Source organism: Ruditapes philippinarum, unplaced genomic scaffold (assembly GCF_026571515.1).
Source record: "Ruditapes philippinarum isolate M1 unplaced genomic scaffold, ASM2657151v2 ctg2898_1_1_1_1, whole genome shotgun sequence".
In the NCBI taxonomy this organism is placed as follows: Eukaryota; Metazoa; Mollusca; class Bivalvia; order Venerida; family Veneridae; genus Ruditapes; species Ruditapes philippinarum.
This window is the reverse complement of record NW_026857691.1, coordinates 101,549-121,152: the sequence shown is the minus strand read 5'-3', so window position 1 is coordinate 121,152 and position 19,604 is coordinate 101,549. Positions and strand designations below refer to the sequence as shown.

The 19,604-nt window shown below is 32.2% G+C and overlaps 1 protein-coding gene across 1 annotated transcript; it reads right to left on the bottom strand.

Moving 5' to 3' along the window:
• Positions 1–6,639: 6,639 nt before the first annotated feature.
• LOC132750606 (BTB/POZ domain-containing protein 17-like) lies at positions 6,640–17,993 on the bottom strand. Its single transcript, XM_060740617.1, has 4 exons — positions 17,926–17,993; positions 10,862–11,228; positions 9,604–9,907; positions 6,640–8,664 (listed from the first exon to the last, which is right to left on the bottom strand). The coding sequence occupies exons 1-4, from the start codon at positions 17,985–17,987 to the stop codon at positions 7,874–7,876; spliced, it is 1,524 nt and encodes a 507-aa protein (XP_060596600.1). The 5' UTR covers positions 17,988–17,993; the 3' UTR covers positions 6,640–7,873.
• Positions 17,994–19,604: the final 1,611 nt, after the last annotated feature.

Here is a 19,604-nt window from a genome sequence, read left to right as displayed (position 1 = left end):
AACTATATGCTCTCCCTTTGAGGAGCATGAAAATATAAAATTGCAATTACTCAACAACTATGAAGCCTGGTGCACCATTTTCCTCTTCAATGAGATCTATTTAACTTTGACATTTCTTTTTGATTTTTTCAAATACTTTTTTTCGAGATTATCTGTTGCAAAAATATGAGACTGAAGAATAGACAGAGACTAGTTTCATATCCCCTGTGGTATTTTTCACAGGGTAATCATTTCAATGAATGGTAAAATAAAGACAAAAAATTGTGTCTAAATCAACATTTATTACCAGCATAAATCATAGTGAAAAAAAAATGGAATGGTATGTAAAGTTTCAATAAAATATATTGAAAGTCGTAAAAAATGTATAGAAGCCATCTAAAACAAGGTAAAATATTGCACATGATTACAACCAACACAAAGAATGACTTGTTTCAAAAATTTGTTAAATGCAAGAAGTAGCATATACATTGTACATTGTAATTTTATTAAATCAATAACGAAACAATTTGTGAGACTTACAAAATACAATATAAAAATAGTGAAAAGGTGAAACCCATTAGATTAACAAACGTGGCAAAATTGGAAATGTTGTAGACCCCATTTGACAAAGCCTGTTTAAATCATTAACCTACTGAATTTCTTATATGGACATGTCAAGCTTCCATTTTTGGAACTATCCATTATGAATATTTGGGATATCAAGATGAAAATTTATATCATGATGAAAATTCAAAGTCACTCAGCCTACAGTATAGAACCTGGTAAGGTTGCATAGATGTTCAAATTCACCCGGGGCTTTACTAAGTGGCAAAGGCATATCACTTTTCGATTCCAGAAGGGCAAGGATAATGAACTATTTCCTGTAGTAACACCTTAAGATCTTATATAATATTCTATACTTCATGGAGACCCATCTGTTAGTTAATTAATGACAAAACAATTATCAAAAGCTTTTGTTTCTTTTTTACTTAGCTCAAGTAAAAAAACACACTTTAAGAACAACATAAATGCAAAAACATGGAATAAATGAGAAGGCAAACTCTGAAAAATTATGACCACATAGGAGAATATATAACAGAGAAATACTGAGATTAGTTTTTGGAATATCTACATGACCTTAGAGCTAATGATAATACCTGTATGTTTTAACAAAGTACCATTATAAACATGAAATAGAATAAACAGGGCATTTGTGGCTCAATTAAAAGCAGGTTAATTTACAACTATTGACATAATGTTCATGAAAATGTAATGAATTACATTAAAGTGACATTACACTCATTTTTGTTGTCAATTTAGTTGATACAATATAACAAGAGGGCCATGTTGCCCTGAAATCGCTCAACTGAATAAAGAAACTCTCCATGACAAGGAACAAGTAATATTGAAAACTAAAAACAAAAGCTGATATAAAATCTTAATCTTAAACTGATATCACAAAGTTCATATTTGTATCTGAAATAGTACATGTGCAAAAAAATTACTGGTTGCTGTTGCTCAGGGAAAACAACAGTTCTAAAAGATGTGTACATATAAGGAAAATCAATGACCCCACGGGGTAGGTCTAATTCTGACCCCAGAGCTTTTATTTGAACAAACTTGGTAGACAATCACTAAAAGATCTTTCATGCTAAATATCTAAGCTCTAGCTCTATGTGTTTTTTAAAAGAAGATTTTTTAAAGTTTTTACCATATACATATAAGGAAAATCCATGACCCCACACCCGGGGTGGGGCCAATTTTCATCCCAGGGCTTTTATTTGAACAAACTTGGAAGACACTCACTAGAAGATGCTTCATGCCAAATACCTAAGCTCTAGCTCTTTGGGTTTTTTTAAAAGAAGATTTATTAAGTTTTTTTTCTCTTTTGGTTGCCATAGCAACCAGATTTCTGCTTGGAATTATATTCTTTGACCAATTTTTAAAGGTGTCCACCAAAGGAACATTCCTGTAAACTTTAGATGATATTGACTTAGAAGTTTTTAAGATGTTGTTTAAATTAAAAGGTTACAGAGGGACGGCCGACGCAGGACGAATTGTGATCACAAAACTCACCTTGTCCCTTTGTGACAGGTGAGCTAAAAACTGCCCAAAATATAAAAAATTGCTACCAGTCTTTTTAGTAACTAAGGCTAACCAGTACACTTGAAGTATTATTCACAGAAATTTCCCCTTGCCACAAGGACTCTTAGATATTCATTGAAAGTAAAATCTTAAATTTGAAATCAAATATTGCAAAAATGTAAACTTATTCCCACTTTTTACCTGTACTTTCATCATTTACACTTAAATGGGCATAATGTCACTTTAAAATGACAATGAATGCATCTGTAACATGATCCAAGAAAAGACAATGATAATTCAAACAAGATCTGTCTCACAGTCTGTAAGTGCTCTAGACTATTATGACTCCTTGGAGATGATGGTCACTAACAAGGAAACAAAGTTTCAAAGCAATACCTTGAAGGGTATAGGAAATTAGCTGGATGGTACAAAAACTTAACCAAAAAAGTGATTCAGACACAAATGTGCAGAATGATGAATAGGATAGCTTTCCCTATTATATACATAATGATAGATAAGCTAAATATACTAAGTAAGTCTGGATATATTCATACTTCAAAGCACATCTTATAATATTTCAAATACTAAATTTTACAACAAAAACATAGTTACATAGTTGTAATGTGAGACAGAAAAGTAAAACATTTGAGACATATTACATAAAAATTAAAACCAAGACTGCAAATACTTAATGGGTATACAGCTATATCAAGTGAAATATTTTTTTAGAAAATTTATAAACAGTAAATGTATATATATTGTCTCCATAATCTTCTGGCCAATTCTCAAAATAGTTGTAATATTATAATATCTCCTACTATTTCAAGCAAGGTTCAAACACATAAGCAATGATTTTCTGCATGCGCCATTTGCTCTGAAGGAAATGAAAAAATATTTCTTTCATAAAGGCTGTTTGGAAGTGTGTTTTTTTTCCAAAAAAAAAAAAAAATTGCATTCAAATCAACTTGTGAAATATCATCAATACTTTTGTAATACCACAATTGATGGGTACATCAAAAGTAAGTAAAAAAAGACACAAAAATGAAAGTCAAATATGATGAAATCATAAATCCTTAAAATGCAAATATTTACTTGGGCGAGTTTGGGCAACAATTAGCACATTGTAAAAAAAACAAAAACAAAAAAACAGAAAAATGTTACACAGTATTTCTTGGTTTCTTGATAAAATAAAAAAAATCAAAACACACAAAAACAAAACAAACCAACTCAAAAGCACCTCAGTTTATCTTTTATCAGAAGTTAAGTCTTAGAACACAAATACAAACTGTAAATATGTCTGACCACTTAAATTACACCAAAAATATCAAGTTCAGAAACAAATCCTTCCTTAAACATACCATATTCCCATTCTTCCTGATTGAAATATACCATCAGGTAACAAACACTAAAAAATACCATTTTAAGTCCAAAAATTGATGAAATTTGTGAATAATTGCTGTAGACTTAGCTTCTTTATTCAAACAAACAAGCCAATCTTTATTGTAAAACCAACAAAAACAACAATATTAGCCTTAATGATGAGGATTTATATTCAGTATCATTTATCATATGAGCTGGGTCATGACAAAACCAACATAATGGGTTTGCAACCAGCATGGATCCAGACTGCGCGGATGCGCAGGCTGGTCTGGATCCATGCTGGTCGCAAACGCATTATGTTGGTTTTGTCATGACGCGGCTCATATATTGCATGACAATATTTGTAGTAAAAAAAAACAACAACCCAAAAACACAGTAGAGATTCAACAAGAATATTATGACTAGATGAGAACTGAAAAACGGCTATGCCTATCCTAGTCTATGAGAAAACCCCAAAACATTTTTGTAAAACTCAAGTATCCTATTTGTCAATTTAAAATAAGAGCTGTCGGAAGGACAGGATGCTGCACTATTCTCAGTGCCTGATAGTAAAACAAGAACCTGGATAAAGTTATTGTCAAACATTCTAAAATGTTATAGCCAAGCTCATAGCTCATAATGTGGCCAAAATCACACTTCAATGAGTACAACTGATTCGGAAGCTCTGGTTCAAAGGCATGTTAATTTTAAGTATGAAGCAAGATCTATATTTGTGAATAATCCAGTTATAAAATCAAAGCACAGAAGGCGCTGAATTTGTTTGGGTCTCAGAATGTCAGAAAGGTGAAAGTTGTGAGATTGTAAACCCATTTGTTTTTGTATAGTGCCACCAATGCTTTCCAGTGTTTTAACTGTAGTAAATTGGCTATCAGACTAATTGCAACACTGATAGTCAATTCAATGTTTATTTGACTTAAAAAAAATATATAAAAAAAATGAGTTGCCTCAACTGGGATTTGAACTCGAGACCTCTCGATTCATAATGAGTGTGCAAACCCCTCGGCCATGGTGAAGTTATATGTTAACGGCCTGTAAAAAACCATATTATTCTAAATTAGGGTTTGTTACTTTTATTATTTCGACGCTGAACACAGATGTAAATAATCATGGAGCTTACTGTAAACATGTATATCTATAAAGAATGAAACAATATTAGAAATCTTCGACCATTCGGGAACTACTTTGCTTGAAAATTAATGCGCCTAATTGATATTTGATCTCCCCTGAATTTTTCGGCGTTAGTGTACATATAAAGGGAAGTAACCGCTTCAAAAATGTGGACTACTTTAGGCATTTGCAATTAACAGCATTAGGCTCTGAAATTTCGCTACCATTATTTGTTTGGTCTGACGACCCAAACAAATAAAAACTAAAAGAAAAAAATTGACCTTGTAAGACAAGGACATTAGCAGTAAAGGTCATTTTTGAATATGTTGTACAATGATATGTTGTACAAAATCTCTTGCTCTTTGAATGAATAATGTTTTGGACAAAGTCATCTGTTGTCCAGACAGGTCGAATGTTATTGATGATGGAAACATTATGCCCACCAATCCATTGACATAAAAATGGATATGTATCTAACAACAATGAAATAATGTAAGAGAATTAAAATATACATGTATCTAAAATGGAATTCACTAATTTGGATTTTTCTTTATAGTTGTTTAGAGCTCTTATGAATCTATAAAGCATGTAAGTAGAATATTTCACAAGAGGGCAATGATTGCCCTGAATGCTAATCTGAGATACTTTACTAGACTAGAAATGTGTCATCATGCCACGGATGCCCCCGCATACAGCCAAAATTTCAGATGGTGCATTAATTTTTTTTTTTCATTTTAAGTTCAAAGCCCTTAAAACTTTTCAATGTTAACACAAACCATTTCCATACAACGTTCAAGGCACTGAAATTATTCAGTCTTAACCTTTAGAAAAAGCATATTGCATATTTGTAGCCAAAATAATGGCTAAAAGAATGAGTGCTGAAACTGAAAGTTCAAAATTTTTCCAACATTCAGGAAAGATAAGTTTGTCCAAAATCATTGAACCACGACCAAATTCAAACTTAAACTGCTTATTCTTAAGATGTATCTATATTATCTTCAAAGTGAAAGGGACATAACTCTGCCAAAAAAACATCAAACCCTGACCAAATTCCAACTTGACCTGCCCATTCCTTTGACATATCCATATGTCAAATTAAAATTTAAAATGTAACACTGTTAGGTAGATAATGAACAGAAACTGTAAATTTCATATTATTTTCAAAGTGAAAGGGGCATTACTCTGCCAAAAATCATTGAACCATGACCAAACTCGAACTTGGCCTGGGCATTCCAGAAACATATCCATATGTCAAATTTGAGATGAATGTGTTGTACCATTGGGGAGATAATAAACGGAAACTGAAAATTTCATATTACTTTCAAAGTGAAAGGGGCATAACTCTGCCAAAAATCATTGAACCATGACCAAATCTGAACTTGACCTGCGCATTCCATTGACGCATCCATATGTCACGTTTGAGTTGAATGTGTTGTACCTTGAGGGAGATAATGAACGGAAACTGAAAATTTCATATTATTTTCAAAGTAAAAGGGGCATAACTCTGCCAAAAATCATCGAACCACGACCAAATTTGAACTTGACCTGCGCATTCCTTTGACGCATCAATATGTCAAGTTTGAGTTGATTGTGTTGTACCGTTGGGAGATAATGAACGGAAACTGAAAATTTCATATTATTTTCAAAGTAAAAGGGGCATAACTCTGCCAAAAATCATCGAACCATAACCAAATTCGAACTTGACCTGTATTTTCTCATAACATATCCATATGTCAAGTTTGAGTTGAATGTGTCCAACCGTTCTTGAGATAATGAACGGAAACTGAAATTTCATATTATTTTCAAAGTAAAAGGGGCATAACTCTGCCAAAAATCATCGAACCATGACCAAATTCGAACTTGACCTGTATTTTCTCATGACATATCCATATGTCAAATTTGAGTTGAATGTGCCCAACCGTTCTTAAGATAATGAACGGAAACTGATGATGACGGAATGACAGAATGACGGAAGGACGGAAGGACGGAAGGATGGAAGGACGGAAGGACGGAAGGACGGAAGGACGGAATGACGGAACAGGGTAACACTATATGCCCCGGCCATTACATGGCGGGGGCATAAAAAGTTCATAATTCTTCCATGCAAAAGTCAATAATAAGGTCACAATAAGATGTCATTTTTATCCAAGCAATCAAATTTTCAAAATATTTGTAGGTGTATGCTAGGAAATACAACTGCCAAACATCAGAGCTCTGTGCACAAGAGGACTTAAATGTGTTTTCGTATGTAAGACTGCATGAACTATGAGTAAGTGATCACTATTCAGTATTGGAGATTTTTATTCACTATTCAGTATTGGAGATTTTTATAAGAATGCATTATTTTTTTCACAATATACCAGTCATTCTTATTCCCTGTCAGTACAATATGCAATTATATTATGATGTGCATGCTTTGATTGTTCCAAGTTCCCAGATATCAGGACTTATCTTATTTCATTTACATAAGCAAAAATTCGATTATAGAATGTAAATTTTGTTGTTCTCAAAAAATTTGCGCAATGGTAAATAAATTCATCCAATTTTTTCACCAAACTGAAATTTCTTATAACTCAACAAAATTATTTATCTCTTTCATTGGCACTTACATATTATAACTTTTGTGTAAATCAATTTTGAGAGCAGCATTGTTGTATAAGGTATGTTAGTCAGATGTTTAAAATTCATCATTCAGGCTTATGGCCTTCATGATTATATTTCTGAATATCTGAACTACATACTGTGAAATATTATACCACAAAGCACTCAAAATTAAGCTCTACTTCCTAGATAAAACTTATATGTAAGAAAGAACAAATGTCACTTCAGTATTTTCAAAAGTTGCCCAAAATGTTTAAGTAATTTGCCAATAAAAAAACTCACAAAATAAATTACAGTCACAGAAAAAACTGTATTGTGACATCAAGAGGTGGTCCCAGTACAACATGAATGTCCTGAAGTGGTCCCAATTTAATATCTGTAATACCAGGTGGTCCCAGTACAATATGAATGTCTTGAAGTGGTCCATTTAAAATATGATTGTTTTGAAGTGGTCCAGTTATAACATCAATACCTGTCATGAGGCAGTCTCAGTACAAAATGCAAAATATGAAATGTCCTTTAAGTATAATATAAATATTATAAACAAATTTGACTATGCAATGAAAAAACTACTTATTAACAGGTACTGGCAGATGAATGAACAATAAGAAAAAGTATTCCCACATAACAGAGAAATCTGTTATATTAATTTTGTCCATCAATCTAAATGCTACATAAAGTTAGAGCATGGAGTTCACTGACTTGTTACCATGACAACATTCTATTCAGCAGGTTTGAGAGCTATTTGCAGAATAAGACAGTTGTCAACAAGGAGTGGTGAGTTAGGCTGACAAAGCTCTGCTAGAGAAACTTTCTTGTCTAACTCTGTATCAATCATGTAGCGAGTTTTTGAGAAATTTTTCTTCCCGCTTACAGAATAGAGAATTTCATCCCGACTGACAAGAGACAGTAAGTACTCCATTGGGCGGGGTTGATCTAAGATAAGATTGGAATACAGTACAACTCTGAAGTCTTCAGAAGTAGTTGAGATCCCTTTAGGGTAGATTTTCAGCTCCCAGTCCCATGTATTAGAGGGGTAGGAAGATGACCTTGTAGTAAATCGAATTCCCTTTTCTTCCCCTTTGAGACAGGTGGAATAATTTGAGACCACAAATCTACAGTCCCACCTTAGGTCGCAATAGTTACGTAAAAGGAAACTCTGACCATTAAATTCTTTTAAACAACCTCTCATTGAGAGTGGGAGAGCATGGTATTTGTATGCAAGCATGAAATACTTATGTAAATGATTTGGGTACTGCTTTGCCACCTCACTGTTTTCAACCTCATGAATCTGTTCTGCAGTCATCATTGGGAACCTTATAAACGGCAAGATATCTTTCAGATTTTCTTCTAGAAGATGAACTCTCTTTGTTGGAGATGTAGCTGTTAACCATTTCAGCACAGCATTCCACAGTTCAAACTCGTCCTTGACCTTGAGATCAGAACTGTCTAAAAACTCAATCAGTTGGTCCTTCTCCAGACTCACCCATTCTCTCTCCCACTCAATAGATCCTGTAATTTAACATTTACACAATACTTTTATGTGAAAAGTCAACAAAGGGAGACAATTCTGACACACATGATGAAATAAAACAAAGTAAGTGATATAACATTTGATGCCTCTTAAAATGGATCATTTATTGTTTATATGTGTTTATATTTGTAAAACAATATCCTGATATTGTAAAAATAAAAAAAAAATTATCAATGTTGTAAAACTTTTTACGTCCGTTTTCATACGTAATTTAATCACTTGATAGTAGACATTTTTTCAGCTTTTTTTTCAATTATAATCATAAACTACTTCTACAAATTTCTTTACAAATCAGAACAAAGTAAAGAACAACAAATCTTGTAGACAGAAAATATCACCAAATAAGGCAATGCATATGTGAAATGTTATTTTCTATAAGCATACAAGTTAGTGTTTGTTCTGGTATACAAAATTTAAGAGGGGGGTGATTCCCCTGCCACCCCTCCCCCTCTCAAAAATTTAAAATATGAGAAATATGACAAAGTTGATTTCCCTGAAATACTAAATGAAATCAAAGTTTCAAATACATTTTGAAACATAAAGAAATGAGATTTAGATTCACATTAGTTTATACAAATTTATTTTATCTTTTTTATTTTGTGTTGGAAGCTATAAGCTTACTGAAACACTCTTGAATCCGTTCCTGGAACCAACCAGTACTAAGCAATGAATGTAAAGTTTCTTGTTCAAGGAAACAACGGCTTGCCCCTGACAGGGTCTGAACCTACGCTATCAGCAATCCTTAGATTACTAGTCTGACGTGTTCACCACTCGGCCACCCCGCCACAAGATTCACATTAAAGTTGTGTCAGGTATGAGGCAAACAACAGATGGTCAGATAATTGCTTATCTCATAAAATGTAAAGAATTTGCTTTCATTACAGCTAAGCTATAGAATACAAGATTCTTATATTTACCCATAATTTCATCCATCTTTTCTGCCATTGCTTTAATACATGAATGCACAAGACGTCTATGGTAACATTTTGTAGCATATTGGAACCATACATAAAATACATCCTTCAGCTGAAGTTTCGGTATAATGTGAGCACAGGCAAAATTGATACAAACATTCTGTAGATCAGATACATTGTACTTGTCGGCCAGTACTAAGACAGGCAGTGAGTTCTCTAGGTTTAACTTGATGTTGCAACTGTACAAAAACTTCAGAAATCGTGGAAATACACCAATACACATCTGTTCCTCTATCAGTTCCAGTTCCTAGAAATATAAAATGAGCTGTGTCATGACAAAACCAACATAATGGGTTTGCGACCAGCATGGATCCAGACCAGCCTGCACATCTGCGCAGTCTGATCAGGATCCATGCTGTTCACTATCAGATACGCAGGCTGGTCTGGATCCATGCTGGTTGCAAACCCATTATGTTGGTTTTGTCATGACACGGCTCAAATATCAAACATGTATCATACTACATGCACAAAGTGTTTTAATTCTTTCTAATCAATTCCATTTGTTATATATGAAATACATGTACATGCATACAGCTTTTGAATTACACTTTTTCCACTGCTGAATATAGGAGGTTTCCAATAGCCATCAAAAAACAATAATTTCCCCCAAAAATAAGACATTGGCATATAAGTCAATAGAGCCAGCAGCTGACTTATTTTTATCACAATGATAAGAAATTTAATGGACAGAAAAATGTCTACAGATCACCTCTGCTATGTAAATTGCACCCTGCATGTAAATTTGCAATTACATTTAAAACTTTATCAAATGTTGCATTTTTAGTGACTTGATGGTGTTTGATATCAGATGTTCCTCTTTTTCTGAATGCTGGCATTATTTGTTTCCCCCTTAAGAAAGCAACAGGTTTGTTCTGAAAATTCCAAAAATCAATATTAATGAGAATTAGAAACACTGAATCTGTCTGCGGAGTGTTGGTATTTATAGCTTTTATATAACTATAACTTCTGTAATATCTCCACTCTAAAATTATTTTATGAAGCAGCTCTAAATTCAACTTCAGTAATCACTGTCACTCCTGTACTGGAAACATTTCTACAATTATTTACACAAACATGAAGATATCCTGTCAAGCGTTTCCTCATCCTGTGTTTGCCATAATCATTATTTTAAACAAATTATTCAAAGTTTACATTTACATAATAACATTAAAATATTGATGGTGTTGTTGAATATCATTACCTTTTTATCAGTCTCTGTCCAATCACCAGTCAACATTCTCTCAAAAACATCACTTGCCCGTACAAGAATTATTTTGTGAGCACAAAACTTCCGTCCGCCAACAACCAAAGTGATATCGCTCAGTTTCTCATTGTTACAGAAACTTGCCTGTTCTTGAAGCAACAATCTCTCATTCCCAAAGCAATTGATTCCTTCTGGACTGTTGAGAACTTGATTAAGATAGGCAGGTGAAGCATAGTTCTCCTGGGAATTGGGCGTGGATTGTGCAGAGCTCAAGACACTCGAGTCATTTTGTGGACTGAGAACTTCTGGGAGTGATAATGGAGGAAGCCTAGGTGGAGAGGCCATTGTCTTTAGGAAAGGGATTCTGAAAGATATAAAATGTCAAAGCCCTAGATAAACATGTTATTCAAATAAATAAGAAGACATTTTGTAGTCAAACAATATTGCATAGTTCCAATACAAAGTCTGGAGAATTTTGACATCTCAAAAATATTAACAATTCCACCCAAAAACGTCAAACTATATCAAATCAAATTATAAAGAAAATGAACTTGCCAATAATTGCTCTTTGACCTACATGTTTGCATCTCGCTTTAAAAACTATTTTGAAAGCTATTTGAATGATCATACAGTCATACTACAAAACACATTTGAAAAATTCCACAATTTTTTTTGGCTAGTTGTAAAAACAGCAAGCAATTGGAAACGAAGGATGACATAAACACCATTATATAATTATTTTTATATTTTGTAAACCAAGTTAACTGAACTCGACAGAAATGGCATTTTTCAGTGTAAGAAATCTCTTTCCTTGTAGGTTTTTACCATTAACTCTTAGAACCAGCCAAGAGCCAGGCTAGCCTGTATATGCTTACAATCTGACCACTCACCAGGCTCTATAATGTTGGCTAACTTTGAATTTCAAGATATCAACAAAATTGATTGACAGATCCAAAAATGGAGGCTGGTAACATGATACTTACCATAATTATTCCCACTTTTGGACATAATTAGGTGTTTATCATTAATCAAGGCATTTTCCAACACATTTTTAAACCTTTTCCTCAATTAAGTAGCAAGATTTCAACAATATGATATATTAAAAAATAATGGCTATACTGCAATAATATCACAATTCAAAGGGCCCTAGACAGGCAACCCTTTTAAATAAATACTGGAAAAACACTGAAAGTAAATTTATATCTAACATTAATGTTTGGCATAACTTCAAACACCATATAATGTCATTTTTTTTTATCTTAATAGTAAAATTACATTGTTCATAACAAGTTAAACTTTCATACAACATAATAACTGCTTTTATTCATGAGACCATGATAGAAACCATGGGCTCCCTTTCTTGTATACACCATGGCTTATTTTATTTTGCAAACAGTATGTCGAAATATTTTTGCACATTATTACAACCTGGTCACATGTCTTGAACATTGAACTTGTTTTCCGCTATTTCAACAACGTTAAAAAAAACTCACTTAAGAATGAAAATTTCATAAAGATAACAATGTATGCTTCTCTTTGATGTGAGAGGAATGAAATGGGTTTTGGCACTGTTTTGCACTTTTATTTCATGCAGAGATACGGGCATAATTCTCTAATGAACGGCTATTATTTCATGCTGAGATACGGGCATAATTCTCTAATGAACTGCTTTTATTTCATGCAGCGATACGGGCATAATCCTCTAACGAACTGCTTTTATTTCATGCAGAGATACGGGCATAAATCTCTAACGAACTGCTTTATTTGATGCAGAGATACGGGCAAAATTCTCTAACGAACCGCTTTTATTTTATGCTGAGATACAGCCATAATTCTCTAACGAACTGCTTTTATTTCATGCTGAGATACAGGCATAATTCTCTAACGAACTGCTTTTATTTGATGCAGAGATATGGGCAAAATTCTATAACAAACCGCTTTTATATTATGCTGAGATACAGCCATAATTCTCTAACGAACTGCTTTTATTTCATGCTGAGATACGGGCATAAATTCTCTTATGAATAAAATACATGCATTTTGTCTCTTCACCTCTGAAAGTATTTCATCCAGCCAATTTAATGACCACATGAATATCACAGTTGCTAATGTAAAATTAGTCTTCTGAACAGAGAGAAAATCAGGATCTATTTCTTTTTTCGGGTACAAACTTGTTCACATGTTAGAATCTAAACGTGTCATACCCATTTACTTCATGGGCAGATAGGCTTATCATACCCATTTATGGATACTTAATCTTATCAGTAGTAGCCTCTTAAGTCATACATTAATGACCCAGACAGGTTTTTCGAAAAGAACATGATGACCCAAGCAGTTTTCAGACAAAAAATCATTGATGTGACCTTGAAGAAACTAAAGGTTCTATATGATAATTTGACCAACAAAATTTAAGTTGCATTTTCTTTGCAATGCAAATCTGTGGTCCATGTATACTTTCTATATATTAATGATCTAAATTATGTTTTATTACAACATCAGATTTGCTATTTATCTTTCATATTAAAACATTGTCTTTCAAATATTTTCTATGAAAATCTAGGTGTCAAGTTATCACCTGTATATTTGTAGTTACACCTCTTAAAAAGAATCAAAAGAGCAGAGATATCTGGTCTACTTGATACCTGTGATAGATGTAATTGATGCTAATTTTCTTAAAATCTACAAATAGTAACCATCTTATTTAAACATGTAATGACCAAACAAATTATTATTTATGATAATTGCCTTTCTAAATGGTTTTAATCAAGAGACTGAGAAATATGTTATTTATGGATTATCTACATCTACATCTGTACATTAAACTGTCAAACTTGACATTTCTTTAATTATAAATGAGACGATTACAGGAAAATGACTAACCCCACAAAATGCCCGTATTATGAAGTAAGCATCCAACACATCATATCACGGTATTAAGAAGGTATAGATAAAAACTTGGCAATTTGTGTGTTGTTTTTTTTAAGTAAAGGGATAAGCAAAAAACTCAAGACTCCTTATTCAAAATAATGGTTAGTTTTAATATTCAGGGGGGTGGGGGGAGGCAGGGTCTACACTCCAAGTGTCTGTGGGTTCTCCAAGTAAGTGTCTGTGGGTTGACACAACAACTTCAGGCTGTTGAAACAAAACTTGACAATTTGGACACACTAAATATTACTTAAAAAATCTGCAAATATTATACAAGAGTATAGATCAAGAGGCTAAAAGGGATAGAAAAAAATCTTATATTCAGAGGCATTCAGGAGCTTTATCTGAATGAGAACTGTGAAGATAACATCTACATCTACATCATACTGCTTAACAATCAATTCTGATTATGACTAGCAAGCTTGTGTACTTCCTCGAGCAGTATTAAGAATTTAGATATGGTCCAAATATTTAGACGTAACCGCGGATTTGAAGCTATTTTTTACATTGGTCAAATCCGCCTTCGCATTTTACGATAAACGTTAAACTGTAAAAAAAAAAAGACAAATGCGATGTCTTTCAATGAAGGACTATCATTGATTCTCCACTAAACATTCAAATTAGGCTGTAAGTAATAGTGAATAATTGACATTTGCGAATAGTTCCACAGACACCTTTTTTAGTTGGTACAACTCATGTATAACATTGAACACATACTGGTTCTTTTAACATTTCACCAAAAAACTTATAATATTTCCTGAAATTAAGTTACCAAGGATTCGAGATTTGTACAAAAACAGATACGTTACCATTTTTCCAATTGCTTTCAGAGACTAGATAGAAATAATTAGCATGAATATACACGATTTAGAAATTTATTATCATTCTTTCAGCATTATAGCACCAGTATATATTACAAAATATTATGCATTAATATGCATTTTAAAAAAAATCTACGTCTAAGAATAGCTTGTGAACTTAAGCTGATGAAAATGTTACTTATTAATCAGACTTGTTTATTCCAAATACATGAGTTACTTATAAAAGCATTTTAGGTCAATAAAAATACTGATGTTCCATACTTATCTATTGACACAATGTAGTTCGGATTTACTTAACAGTATAAATTTACTCCGCTAAGTGGAAACAAATATTAAATCATAGTAACGTATCTGTTTCACAGTTCTTCTATGAACAAAATAATGAAAAACCCTGAACACATAGATAGATATCCATAAAGTTTTTTAAACAACTGACCAATAAATAATTTGTCTGAACCAGTACTTTTAATATCAAACAGAATACACAATATCATCTTAAGTTTTTTTTAGGTTTTATTGTTTTATGTGTAGCTTCAAATAGTCAAATAACATTGTGACTTTAAGAGACAGATTGAACTTAACAAGAACATTTGAATAAAGACACTCATCTATTAGAATATTAACTGAATATTTATTAGCTAGATTTACGAGTGTTTCTGACATAGACTAGTGTGAATTGACATTCTGTTGTCTTTTTGGTTCATCTGTTGTTCAATTGTCTTTATTTTTTCTATATACTTTTTCTTTATATACTGGTACAATCTTGATCCTTGATTTTGTCATACTTCGTGATATGTATATGCTTATCTACATTTAACAAAATTATATCAGAAACAATGGTACCGTTTAAAGAAAACCAACTTAGTATTATAATTAATCCATATATATGTGCACCTCCAAGATTTTGAGTTATATCCAATTAGTCCATCCCTACCATAGACAGAAAATCTTGACTAAAATATAGAAACTAACGGGCATTTATTTAAAAATACTTTAATATGTCTTTTTCATAAAGTTACAGGGCTGTTATATATTACCTTACCATATATTACTTATTTAAACCAAAGTTTTGTTGAAGATTTAGTTATATATATTAAACAGTACTCAAATCTCATTCTAAACAGATACGTTACTATGATAAACAGATACGTTACCAGAAGTTATACAGTCCTCTACATTTTATTTTTAATACAAATTTTGCAAACCAAAAAGATATCAACATATATTTATTCCAGAAAATAAAACAGTAAATCTTTATATGTTTCTTTCCTGTTTTTCAACATTTTATCTTCTAGTAAACTCAACTAATCCTTGAATTTCAAATTCCTGATTCACATTTTTAGTTATCAATAAAATCGAGATCAAAGCATCATTTATTGGCTACACGTACGGTATGCTGTGATTTTTTACATGAAACCATTTCAAAATTGAGCAAAATCGTCAATTAAGATTCAAACAATAAATATTGGTAACGTATCTGTTGGTAACGTATCTGTTGGTCAAAAAACTAAAATATATCGGATATACACACATGTTTGCCAAATATATTGAAATATTAAGTTTTGTAAAGCATATATTTGAATAATGCATAAATGCGATCCTACTTTTAAGTACTGGTAATAGTAAATGTTTCTCAGTGGGATATCATGGTAACGTATCTGTTTCACTTTAAAGTATAATCCAAATTGCCTCATCATTGCAAAGGCATTGTGGTTCTAGCATGTATATTGTCGTCAAAATTATTTTTGAATAATGAAATATGATAAAACTTGAGTTCAATAGCAAACTATTAATATGTTACAAGTTCATATTACTCTTACTCAGGTTTACCTGAAGTGTGGTAACGTATCTGTTCAATATATGAGGGACATGCATTTCAGCTGGTAACTTTTTTTCAAATTCACTGTAGAAAACAATAAAAATCGCTCACTTAGACATTTAAACTAAAACTTAATACTAAAGCAGTTTTTCTTCAACACATGTTTCAGGTGAAATTGTGTAAAACCAACAGTAATATGGGACCCAAGCCTGTGGACATTACATAAAGGGTGATACAGTATCTTTGCATGATAATATTTTCGTATAAAACCAACAGACTAGCTAAGTCATTAATTTGAATGCTTTACATACATGACTATGTAATGAAGCAATGGAATGCGCAAAAAGTATTTTTCAACTGCAGTGCAACAAGATATACTCGAGGGACAGAATATTTTCTAATTTGCACGTTTAGTGGAGAATCAATGTATATCAAGATATTGATACCACCAACATCTGTGTTCACTGTTGTATACATCAAATAACTTGAAATAAGGCAAAGAAATCAAAACTATGATTCATTAAAGTGCTTTTATATTTCACTTATAAGCACATATTACAATCTTAAATGCACGACTACAAATTTCTACGACACAATGCTGTTAAAATTTAAATGTAACAAACAGTGACAAACTGACAGTAATTTACTCAGTACAGTACATATTCCTTTAGTCCAATATATTAGACGTTACAGGCTTGTTATAGTTTTTGTCGGTCAAGCCTGACGTCTAATAGTTATTGCTCAAAAACGCATAGCATCATAAAAAATCCAAAAATGTCTATTGTCTTGCCTTTCAAGCTTTATTCAAAAGCTTATCATATTTTCTTTCAATTTCATGCTCAATCATACACAAAAACTTTCAAACGATGTACTTATCAATTTAAAATAAAATATAAACATCAATCTATTTTTGTCTATCAGCCATACTGGTTAAACAAGGTGCTTTACAGATTGATTCCAAATTTTTGAACGGAAAAATATATTCGAACACACTGACGGTGCATGGGCAATTATTTCGTTAAAAAAATATTCCGTTAGATTGTTCTGACTCAGTTAAACGCTTGCATTTGAATTAGCCAATCAGATTTCGCGCACTTTACGGCCGCCATTTGTTTATCGGCTGTAAAAGGAATTGAAATACATTAGAGGATTTAATCATGATTTTTTGGATGTGACAGTTTAATTATTTTGACAAAAGGTATTTATTTTTTAGTTTTGTTCATAAATAGGTCAAAAATTATGTAAATACACGCTGTCTTCATTGTTTTTCGTTCCGCCCGATTTTCTGGCGGAACATGCTATGGGTTTTTGAGCAATTTCGATATGACGTTGCTTTGCCCAGAAGCAAAAATATCTCAAAGCGACGTCATATTTATAGGACTAATATTCCTTGTGTTTATTTTACAAAGAAGCAAATTATATCAGCGGGCTTTTTCCTTAAAATCAAGAGACGAAAGCCTCTTAAACTGAAAGTGAGAAAAACGCTGCCTTTGTACCTAAATAACTGAAATACTGCACTTGAACATGGTTTCGGAAAGTAACAAAATTTTTGTGACATATGGCGGGTAATATGAAAAGGGACGTAACTAATTTGTAGACAGGATAAATTCCGTTTCTTTCCCGTCAATGTTTCCACGGTGGTCTACGAGTAATTATTTTATTCACTTTCTTTCATCTGATAAAACGTAGAAACAATGACATCATAGTCCAGAGAGGTTAAAATAAATAATTATGTCTCTGCATAGTCGTTGTAGTAGTAATAATAATAATAATAAGAATAAGAATAATGATAATAATAAATTATTATTATTATTATTATAGAGACTTTTATATGTAATATACGCTATATGATGATAATAATAAATTTTGAATTATTCATAAGTGCAGAATGTCTCTTTATTCTCTAACACACATGAATATTGTATATAAACAAACTATTATTTTGCTGTAGGAATTTATAAATATTTCGTTTAGCGATGATATTCGCAATTTACTACCATATTTATTTGGAAATAGATCTATTTTTCTTTTTTTAAAGAGGTAGCCTTATTATTAAACACTTTCCTGGATCTTATTATGCTTGGGAAGATAGTACATGTAACCCAACTTAGTCAAATTTACTTCTTTGAAAGTCAACTATATATATACATGTATACCGGTGCCTCATATTTCCGTGGTATCCATATTTCCAAGGTATCAGGCTTAAACAGTCTAATGTGCCTCCTAGACTTCATGAACCTGCCAGTAGTTTTACTTTTACTTTTTTATTGTATTTTTATCGAAACGTTACATACAGAACTAAAAAATATTTTATTCAGATTGAGAGAAAAGTAATTTAATATTTCACCATTTTTCTTTTAGATTTCATACCTTTTAAAAAAAGCTTCTTTGTTAAACAACTATTGAGGTATTTGATAAATGCCAAAGAGAAAATCATTCCTTTCAGACAAGTCTAGGTATAGGTGTACTAAAAAATAAAGTTTACCATTGGGTTTTCTGTTTAAACTGTTAAAATGTAATTGCCTTGGAAATATGAGAACACAAATTTACTCACTAGGCAGCAGATGCGTGTTAATTACAATGTTGTATACATAATTGCTTACATGCAAACATTAAATGGAATAAACAATGATGCAATTGACATGTCTATCCTACAATATTCAACGTGTTTTCCAGAATTTTATCCTTTTAACTTTTGCTGTCTGTATTAAACAATTAAGTACCACGGAAATATGAGGCGCCAGAATACAGTGTACACATATTGCTTGCAATTGTTAAATATTGAAGCAGAAAAGACTGACATATACTATAATGCCTTTTCAAAATAATCTTGAATTTTATCTTCAGAATGATAGCGTGTCTGATTCTAGATAACAAAGTCAATATACTTGAACAATTTCTAATATTATCTCCGAGTCGACAGCTAGATTGTTAACCAAAGTCCAGATTGTTAACTAAACCAAAGTCCAGATTGTTAACTAAACCAAAGTCTAAATTGTTGACCAAAGTCCAGGTTGTTGACCAAAGACCAAATTGCTAGTTCAGGTGCAGGTTGAGCAAGTATCCTGGTATTGAAAATATTTGCCTTCTTTTTTGCTGGAAGACAGAAGCTCTAAGAACTGTGGTGAAACATGTTAAATGTAGAATGTTAAAATGTTTAAACATAAGATTTGAT